The sequence below is a fragment of the Diabrotica virgifera genome, chromosome 7, assembly GCF_917563875.1.
Source record: "Diabrotica virgifera virgifera chromosome 7, PGI_DIABVI_V3a".
Classification (NCBI taxonomy): Eukaryota; Metazoa; Arthropoda; class Insecta; order Coleoptera; family Chrysomelidae; genus Diabrotica; species Diabrotica virgifera.
In genome coordinates, this window is record NC_065449.1 from 243,671,605 (window position 1) to 243,682,853 (window position 11,249).

The 11,249-nt window shown below is 34.3% G+C and overlaps 1 protein-coding gene across 1 annotated transcript in view; it reads right to left on the minus strand.

Annotated features, from left to right (window-relative positions):
* Positions 1–11,249, minus strand: part of LOC114329274 (F-box only protein 25) — a 52,066-nt gene that overhangs the window by 15,428 nt on the left and 25,389 nt on the right. The window contains exons 2-5 of the mRNA XM_028278320.2: positions 6,897–6,987; positions 4,676–4,955; positions 2,293–2,449; positions 746–931 (exon numbers count right to left, since the gene is read on the minus strand). Of these exons, the coding sequence (XP_028134121.1) occupies positions 746–931; positions 2,293–2,449; positions 4,676–4,955; positions 6,897–6,987 (714 nt within the window). The remainder of the gene's footprint in view (positions 1–745; positions 932–2,292; positions 2,450–4,675; positions 4,956–6,896; positions 6,988–11,249) is intronic.

Consider the following 11,249-nt stretch of genomic DNA (forward strand, 5'->3'; position numbering starts at 1 on the left):
TTTGATTCAGAGGTGGACCACCATCTCCATATTCGCTCTGAGCGTTAACAAAGTGTCAAAGCAAAATCGACCGACCTGCTCATGGTGGCAGTTTTTTGAAATTTTATCAGGACGCTTTGTGTATGTTTAAATGAGACATTTAAAAAAAATGCCGTGTCCCGCTAGTGATATTGTGTATTAATATAAACAGAAAATAAAAACGCACTTAATCTGATATAAATTCTTCTATTTCCAATATTGATTATCAGTTTGATTTTGTATACATAACCTCACTATCGCAGTTTATGTCAATAAATCTTTATTAACGAAAAAGAAAATATTTTTGTTGCACTATAAATTACAGTATAAATTAATAACTAATGAATTCTAACAATTGTATTCGGTTATTATCACTACAAAATAAAATATTCAAGTTTAACAAAATAATCCCATAAGACTCAATGTTAAAACGTCCTGACAAAATCTGACAGCGTGTCACGTGACTGTAAATAGAGGGGAGACGCACGGAGCCAATAGGTGATTGTGCGAATGACAGGCGACATGTACATTGAAAATTGAAAAGATTGAAAATATTTTAGATAATGGTTTGCCATTTGCAAGCTATATTTGATATGACAGTGTCGATACAATAGTTACAATACTTACCCTGATAAAATTCAATTGAAAAGATTATATTAGCCACTGAACATATCACATGATAACTTCAAAATATTCGATATTTTTGTCTATGAGCGTAATTACTTACTTTTTCAGCGAATGGTAGACTTCTTTCCAGTCAATTTTGCTATTGTCTTTGGATAAGACAAGATCTATTTGCTGAGGGACGAAATGGAATTTGGTCAGTTCTCTCCAAATTCTTTGTTCGCTTACTATAGCTGCCATCTGTTCGCACGACTCGGCGCTGGCTACTAAATCCTTATGGTCGGATAACCTAAAATTTAAGCAAAAGCATTAAGACTTTGATCACAATGATAAATAAATCTACAACTAATACAAAAAATAATGGCCAAATATAGGCTGGCTTTTGTAAATCCTAAGAAGGCTATGACTCGATACCTAGAACCAAGCTATGGGAAGCAATAGAAAAGATCGAAGTTCCACGAATATTAATAAAAACAGTAAAGGCACTCTACAAGAATAACAACGTAGCTATCAAAACCGGCAATATAATATGCAGTGCATTTAAGACAACAAAGGGCTGCTCCACATCCCTTACCCTGTTCAAAATATTCCTGGAAAAACCCTGAAACCATGGAAAATAAATTCCGAAGGAATGGATATATCAGTAAGAAACGAATACCTATATACCCTAAGTTTTGCTGACGACCAAATATTGATGGCACAAGACGAAGATGACCTCAGTTTTATGATGAACAGGAATATACAAAGAATGGGATGGACATAAACCTAAAGAAAACAGTACGTAACAACGGAGAATACAGAAATAAAACAGCTCGTAATAGACGAAAGTAAACAAATCAAAGGAACAGACAAGTACACGTATTTATGTTTCATAATATCAAACAAAGGAACAACTGAAGCCGATACAAAAAATAGACTAGGACAAACAATAGACTGCATACGAAAATTGAACTCGGTACTGTGGGATAAAAACATCAGCATAAAAACAAAAAGGAGAATATATAACACCATGACAAAAAGTACCCTCACTTATGGGTGTAAATAAGAAAACCAAAAACAAAATAAGAACAAGAGAGATGGAATTCCTAAGGAGAAGCTGCAGAGTAGCAAGAAGAGATAGAAGAAATAACAAAGATTAAGAAAAGAATGGGAATGAGCTCACATATAATACACTATATAGAACAGAAGAGATTAACCTGGTACGGACATGTCAGAAGAGCAGACCAAATACGTTGGATAAACAAAATGACAGAGTGGAGCGCGATAGGAAGAAGGAAGAGAAGCAGACCCCGAATATCTTGTTGGACGAAGTCCATCGAGAGATGATGTGGACGAAGCAATGGAAAGAACAGTTGAGTGAAGGAATGCAGTGAAAACTGTGGAAATCCTTAGTATATATCATAATAATGATCTCGTAAGAGCATCAAGACAGTTTAGATTTTTAGATACTATGAAAAGCGTTACAACTAAGTATGATTGAGAACGGCAAACCTAAATTTTTGACATCTTAACAACTGAAGTACATGAAGAAATATTATGGAAATATTAAAGAATTGCAGTAGATAGTATATGGTAACAAAGGCAAATAATTTACAAAAAACTAAAATACGTCTGAAATTACAGTTAAATAATAAAAAGTTTAAAGTTTACCTTAAAATAATTTCCCTAATGCACTCCTCTGGCAGTTGCATTAATTTAGGCATGCTATTTGGATTAGGCTCTCGGATCTGCATTTCGGCTGCCATATTTAATATCCTTTCTATTTTGGTAGCGTGCTGGTGCCACAGCACTTGGGATCCCAAGGTTCCTAAAATATATTTTAATACACTTAAGTAACCAGTTACCATTAAGTTTACAAATAAAAAATGTAAGTTGTCTTCATTTTTATATTATCATCAACAACACTAAGTGAGGACACAGTTTGTGCTTACATGAAACACTAACGATTTAAGAGAATAAACCATAGTAAATAATCTAAGGTTCACTACACCAATCAAATTAAGGACTATTTATGTAAAATTTATAATGTATGTACTATGTATATATTTATTATTTCATTTTTTATTTATTATATATTTATTTATTAATTTATTTCAAAGGATCTAAGTAATGCTTAATAATTTGAAAATTATTAAGTAAAGATATGGAATCTGTAAGTTGAATCCAAAGTTCAGTTTAATTATGTAAAAGTAGGGATTGATTCAGTTTATTCAAGTTACTAATGTCAGTTCTCTAAAATATTAATATTTTTTGTATTTTGACGACACCCGATTTGGGCGTCGAAACGTTAATAAAATCATTTTTTTAGTAAAATTGTGGCTTATTTCCCATCAAAACTAGTTAATGTTTTGCTTAGGCGCAAGAATGTTTGGATAAGTTAGTATCACTACGATGTGAAGTTAATCTACCCTTAAGTGAACGCCCAGTCTGCCCTATGTAACACGTGTTACATTCTGCACAAGAAATATTATTATTATTATTATTATACATAAACAAGGGCAGAGGGACAAGTCCCTATTATGCCCAAAAACAAAGAAATTACATAAGTAACCTACTATTAAATACAATATAAAAAAAAACAACAACAACAAAAAAAAAGATACAATTTGGGTTTACATAAAAAAAATATTTCAACTATAATAGAAAACTGTCAAGTCTGTTTTTAAATGTGTTGGTAGAGGGGGCTGAGACAATGTTATCATCCAGGTTATTCCAAATATCGAAAACTCTATTTGTTAAAAAATTCTGTCTTGGTCTCGTACAAAAGTTCTCTTTTTTCAATTTAAATTGGTGACCTCTAAGGCGTTCATCTTGATTGATTGTAAAAATTTCGTCGAGATTTCCGAAATTAAATTTTAATATTTTAAATGTGGTTATTAAGTCGCCACGTTGTCGGCGAAGTCCAAAAGAAGTTAGGTGGGCCATACTGAGCCTTTCTTCATAGGAAGGTCTTCTCAGTCCCAATGGAATTCGAGTGGCTTTTCTTTGGACGTTTTCCAACAAAATTTTGTCTCGAACCAAATCAGGATACCACGTTGGGCCAGCATATTCAAGAATCGGTCTTATGTAAATAGTGTAAAGTTTACAGAATGACTGCATTGAAGCTCTCGAAAAACACCTCCGAATAAGATATAGTCTGGAGTTCGCACGTTTACAAATAGACTGAATATGGTCGGACCACGTTAGGCTGCTGTTTACGATAACACCGAGGTCGTTATACGAGAACACTGAATCTAATGGTTGTCCGTTAACGAAGTACGGCACAAGTGGGTTGTTTTTACAAATTCTAAGCACTACACATTTTTCCGTGTTTAAGGGTAGTAACCACTGGGAACACCAAGTAAAAATAGAGTCCAAGTCTCTTTGGAGGGCTAACTGGTTTGTGATAGGATTGGCATATATTTTTGTGTCATCAGCATATAACGATATTTTACTTGAAACATAGGAAGGAACATCGCTGGTATAAACCGTATAAAGCAGAGGTCCAAGGACAGAACCCTGCGGCACTCCACTTTCCACTAACCTGTCCTGTGAGAAAGATTCGCCAACTCTAACTTTGTAATGTCGATCTGTCAGGAAATCATCAATCCAGCATAATAAAGTACCGCGAACTCCGAAATGTTCTAGCTTATGTAGAAGTCTGCGCTTAGGAACACGGTCAAAGGCTTTAGAGAAATCTAGATAAACAACGTCGACCGGCTGTGAACTGTTAATAGATGACGTCCAGTCGTTAACACAATGTAGGAGATTGGTTAGAGTAGAGCGACCAGAAACAAATCCATGTTGTTGTGTTGGAATAACATTTTCTTGGAGAAGGAATTTAGTCATCTCCTCGGAAATAATGGCTTCCATGACTTTGCTAACTACTGGTAGTAAGCTAATCGGACGATAATTGTTGGGATCGAGTTTGTTGCCTTTTTTAAAAATAGGAGTGACCGATGCTAATTTCCAATTATAATTAATAAATAATTAGGTAAATATGGTAAACAACATTAATTTTTTCAAGAGGAGACAAAGGATTTTAATAGCTTACCTCCCCAACAGGCATCCCGTTCGGCAGTCCTCAAGGCTCTCAGATTGGTGAGCAATTGTCTTAAACCTCTAGGATTATGCTGGCTGGTAGTGGCATGACTAGCGACCTCCTCCAACATAGCAAGAAGGACTTTTTGGGAACACCCAGAGAGAGCTGTCATCTGTTGGCCGATCAGTAATTCCAATAGAGCACAAATATAATTAAATCTACGGACGTCTCTAACGGCACTTCTAAAATCTAACCGTTTCACTGCTTCGTCTAATTCGTTAAAACCCGCAATCTGAAAGTAGGAAAGGAAATAATATACAAGGTGTCCCAAAAGTAGTGGAACGGTCGAATATTTCGCGAACTCAACATCGGATCGAAAAACTGAAAAATACATTTTTAATAATTTTCAAAGATCTATCCAATGACACCAAACACCAACCCCCACTACACCCCCTGGAGGTGAGGTGGGGGGTAACTTTAAAATCTCAAATGGAAACCTCCAGTTTTTCTTGCAGATTTTAATTCGTTACGTAATATTAAGCAACTTTTGTTCACGAAATTTTTTCGAACTGTGGATAGATGGCGCTATAATTGGAAAAAAACAATTTATCCATATACCATAGGTAAATTATAGAAACGGTCTAATATCTCACGAAATACACTTCCAAATGAGAAACTAAAAAACAGATTTTTAATATTTTTCGAAAATCTTTCGAATAACACCAACCGTGACCCACCAACCCACCCCCTGGAGGTGGGGTGGGGGGTAACTTTAAAATTTTAAATAGCAACCCACACTTTTTATTACAGATTCGGATCCGTCATTAAAAATTAAGCAACATTTATTCGAATCTTTTTTAGAATTGTTAATAGATGGCGCTTTAATTGGAAAAATACGATTTATTAGCGCCATCTATCAGAAATTTTAAAAAATGTTTCGAATAAATGTTGCTTAATTTTTATGACGAATCCGAATCTGCAATAAAAAGTGGGGGTTGCTATTTAAGATTGTAATGTTACCCCCCACCCCACCTCCAGGGGGTGGGTTGGAGGGTCATGCTTGGTGTTATTTGATAGGTTTTCAAAAAAGAATACAAATCTGTTTTTTGGTTTCTCATTTGGAAGTGTATTTCGTAAGATATTAGACCGTTTCTAGAATTTACTTATGGTATCAGGATAAATCGTTTTTCCCAATTATAACTCCATCTATCCACAGTTTGAAAAAATGTCTTGAATAAAAGTTGCCTACTTTTACGTAACGAATCCAAATTTGCATGAAGAACTGGGGGTTTCCATTTGAGATTTTAAGGTTACCTCTCACCCCACCTCCAGGGGGTGTAGTGGGGGATTGGTGTTTGGTGTAATTGGATAGATTTTTAAAAATGATTGAACACGTATTTTTTAGTTTTTCGATCCGATGTTTAGTTCGCGAAATATTCGACCGTTCCGCTACTTTTGGGACACCCTATATAACATTTATTAAAATGTAGTAAAACGTATTTTTCAGTTTTTTGGGTTCTAGGAGAGAAAACAAGTACCTAATTGACAAATAACTCAGACGAGACTCAGCCTTAAAAGTCTTCCCTAAGAATTTTTGAAATCATTTGATTTAATTTCAGGTAAGTATTTTTATGTGATTCCGTTAATTTTCATATATGCGATTTGATTCCAGTAGAGTTCTGAAATTATTCTGAGGTCTTTGTCATCAAGTCTGCTTCTTTTAAAATGTTAATCATCTTTTGGTGTTGAACTCTGTCAAATGCCTTTTCAAAGTTGATCAAGCACGCGTATACGTCACAGCTAACGTCCCTGCATATTTGAATCAGGACCTGTACTCAGAAGAAAAGTGCCTCTCTGGTACCCAATTGTAAATTGTAAAATGCAAAACTGTAATTTACTGTCACTTTAAAATTGCGCTGTTTAAAATTTGTGATGAAATTTATTTTCCCTCCAATGTTCTATGTTTGTAGTGTTCTAATAATAGCCTAGCGTCATGCTATATCAAATGGTTTTGTTATACCTACGAACATTGCAAAAGTTTCCAATTAACTCGCAAAACATTCAAGAATTTCAAATTCTAAATCAATGGTATAGTTTGATTTTGTCGAAATGAGCTCTGTATCGTAAATATGAGAGCAATCAAATTAATTATTGAGATAGTTAGAGCGCATTAAAATAATTTTACGACTGGGTTTTTTGACAAGGTAACTAAAAAAAAACAAAATATACTTACTTCTTTAGTACATTTTATTGTAATGTGACAATGAGGTTGGATGGCAGTGTCTGAATCACTTTCTTCTTCCGAGCTATCATTTCTGGACACCCTGAAAAAGAAAGTTCATGAATTAATTGATTATATTCATGATTGTTTTTTGTTTTCAATGAAAGAAGTCTGATAAGGTGATTCATTTAGAGATACTTTTTTAGTAGGGATTTGATGGGAGATCTTGCATGAATCGTGTCACCCGAGGTTGCGTTTTTGTTCAGTATTGTTGGTCATTTCATCTTGGAAATACTTAGCCCGGCACACAGAGCTGGGCAGTACCCGGGTACAAGTACCCGAATTTTGTACTCTAAGTTCATTTTGGGTACTCAGTACCCAGTACCCTAATACATTTTCAATAAAGTACTCGCTACTCGTACCCGTAGCATATAGGTAAAATACCCGGTACCCGCGTTTATTATACGAGTACATTTTCCGAGTACTTTTTGCAAGTCTAAGCTTGTCGCTGCATGTGGGACAGAAAATTAATAACAGGTAAAAGGGGGAGAAGTGTACTTTTAAAGTGTGTAAAATTAATAATTCTTAGCTGAGCGCTTTCGGCTTATAAATCCATCTTCGGAGATTCTGGTCAAAAAGGTCAAAATACCACTATGAAGAGAGATGGGTTCCATTTATGATATGAAATACTTCTGTTTCTTATGTAGTTTTTTATTGGTTGTAAAAAACCTTGTCTGTCTGTTTAAAAAATTGTTCAATATGCTGTTGGTTATTTTTGTATCCAGAAAAGTTAAACATCAAGAACGAGCACAAAGGACTTTCACACGAAAATTACATTATACAATATATAATGTAATTTTCGTGTGAAAGTCCTTTGTGCTCGTTCTTGATGTTTAACTTTTCTGGATACAAAAATAACCAACAGCATATTGAACAATTTTTTAAACAGACAGACAAGGTTTTTTCCAACCAATAAAAAACTACATAAGAAACAGAAGTATTTCATATCATAAATGGAACCCATCTCTCTTCATAGTGGTATTTTGACCTTTTTGACCATAGCTCCGAAGATGGCTTTATAAGCCGAAAGCACTCAGCTAAGAATTATTAATTTTACACACTTCAAAAGTACACTTCTCCCCCTTTTACCTGTTGTCATAAGTGTGTACAAAACTATTTCAGTCTTTACATTTAGAAAATTAATAACAACACGCAAAACGCCGATTTCAGTATCAGTCCATTCGCAAAGTCAAGCAAACGCCTATTCTCTTATTAAATTATATTAAAAAATTAGTTATCTTAAAAGCCAATAAAATTAATCAGTGAGTGTGCGTGGTGTTACACTGATTACAGTAAAACCTCTGTTACGGGCCACCTGCTACAATCGGCCACCTGTCCTTACGGCCGGTTTCAAAATTCCCCAAACTAATTATACATATGCATATTCCCTTATTTATGACCTATACAGGGTGTAACAAAAATACAGGTCATAAATTTAACCACATATTCTGGGACCAAAAACAGTTCGATTTAACCTAACTTACCTTAGTATAAATGTGCACATAAAAAAAGTTACAGCCCTTTGAAGTTACAAAATGAAAATCGATTTTTTCCAATATATCGAAAACTATTAGAGATTTTTTATTGAAAATGGACACGTAGCATTCTTATGGCAGTAGTATCTTAAGAAAAAATTGTAGTGAAATTTGGACACTCCATAAAATTTTATGGGGTTTTGTTCCTTTAAATCCCCCCAAACTTTTATGTACGTTCCAATTTAATTATTATTGTAGTACTATTAGTTAAAAACAATGTTTTAAAAACTTTTTTACCTCTTAGTACTTTTTCGAAAAGTCAGTTTTTATCGAGATATTTTGAATATTTGTCAAATCCACCACATATTTGTATATGGTTAAGTACGGTTATGGAGACTTGGTAATAACATGAAAATTTATTTATGATTTACATTTTTAGGTATATTTTAAACCATATTAAAAAAGAAGCCAAATCTCGATAAAAGGTGCCTTATCGAAACAATACAAAGAGGCAAAAAAGTTTTAAAAACACTGTGTTTAATTAATGGTACCGCAGTAATAGTTTAATTGGAACGTACACAAACATTTGGGGGGTTTAAAGGAACAATACCCCCATAAAATTTGTATGTAAACAAATTAAAAACGAACTCGTAACTCGATAAAAACTGCCTTATCGAAAAAATACTAAGAGGCAAAAAAGTTTTAAAAATATTGAATTTAATTAATGGTACCACAACAATAATTTAATTGGAACGTACACAAAAGTTTGGGAGGGTTTAAGGGAAGAAAACCCCCATAAAATTTTTATGGGGTGCACAAATTTGACTATCATTTTTCTTGAAGATTCTCCTTGTATGAGAATGCCACATGTCCATTTTCAATAAAAAATCTCTAACAATTTTCAATATACTCGAAAAAATCTATTTTCATTTTGTAACTTCAAAGGGCTGTAACTTTTTTTATATGCATATTTGTAATAAGGTAAGTTAGGTTCATTCGAACTATTTTTGGTCCCAGAATATGTGATTTAATTTATGACCTGTATTTTTGTTACACCCTGTATAATACGGACGAGGCCAAATAATCACATATTTTATAGAAATTGAACGTGAATGTTGGCCAAAATAATTTTGTCTATTTGTTGATGGAAATTCCCAGTACTACTTAAGTATTAGGACCTATTGTATCTACCTAAACAGGAGATTAAAGGCAAGCGTCCACAGACCCGCATCGTACGCATCGGACGCATCGTACGCAACGGATTTTAGTTTGCCTTGTACAGAAACTTATGTAACCGCGTCCACTGATCCGCATCGTACGGATCGCATTATCGATTGTCAAACTAAAATCCGTTGCGTACGATGCGGGTCTGTGGACGCTTGACTTAAATACCCAGCATCGGGTCGGTGGCCACAATAGGTTCTTAAAATCCTATAATAAAATGTCGTAAAAGTGTTTAAAAGAGAAACGTTCGTCACTATTTATAAGTATGACTACAATTCACACAAGTTGGCCGAAAAATATGGTGTAAAAACTCAAATTATCAAAGGATATAAAAAAATAAAAGTGGGCTGAAAAATTCTTTAAAAAAGCTTAACATCAATTTGTTTTTTCCGTTGTATAGTTTTGTTTTATATTAGGATATTAAAGTAATTTTAGCAGTTTCCGTTTATGAGCCTATAGAATTATATTTGTTTTTATTAACAAAATAAACAAAGTTCCAATTATCTTTTATATATTTGTGAACTACAAAAACTGGAAACACCGGCCACCTTTCTATATCGGCCAATAGTTCCTTCATTTTTAGTGGCCGTTACTGACAGGTTTTACTGTATTAATCAATGATCAATTTTTAAAATTCTTATTTTTTTTTATATAAGTTGGAGTTGTACGTTATTTTATGTTTTCAGGACTCAAAAATAAATGTATGTTTAGAGAGGCAGAGATAATTATTACCCTCTTACCTTTTTTCGGGTTCTATATTCAAATGTACTCGAAATAAGTACCCGAGAAATTCGGGTAATTGTACTTTGAGTATTGTACTCTAAGTACTTTTATTGAGCAATGTACTCGGTACTCTGTACTCGTTCCTCAAATATGAAAAGTACCCGGTACTTTGTACCCGACAATTTATCAGTACCCGGCCCAGCTCTGCCGGCACAGAGTCTAGAAATTATTCAGCTATATTACGAAAATGAGCGTTCTACGAGGAATGTGTTTCGTGCGCTTTTAGAGCAACTTATGGTCCACATAATCATCATACTGAACCCAAAATTCGCTATACCATCAATAAGTTTGAAACCCAGTTTTCATTATACACTTATACACATTTCATTATATTTGAACACGCGTCCAAATAGACCACATTCAGCAAGTACTGAAGAAAATATAGCGGCGGTAGCGGATAGTGCATGCGAAAATAATGAAGAATCGATTCGTCGCCATTCTCAACAGTTTGGCTTATCGTAGACAACAACTTAGCGTATTTTAAGTAAGGATCTTGGTTTAAAAGAATACAAAATTCAATTAGTGCAAGATCTTAAGCTGAACGACCTTCGAGTCGTTACCATTTCAGTCGATGGGCTCTTGATAAGCTTGCAGAAGATCCTGTTTTCGAAAAAAAAAATGGTTTTCAGATGAGGCTCATGTTTGGCTTAATGGGTAAGTGAATAAATAAAATGTTCGTATTTGGGGTGACGAGCAACCCGAAGAGGTTACAGAGTTGCCGTTATATCCAGAAAAAACAACTGTTTGCTGTGGTTGATGGCCAATGGAATCGTCGGACCAAATGTCTTTAAAATAGAGGCCAGCCAGAATGTTACTGTGAATG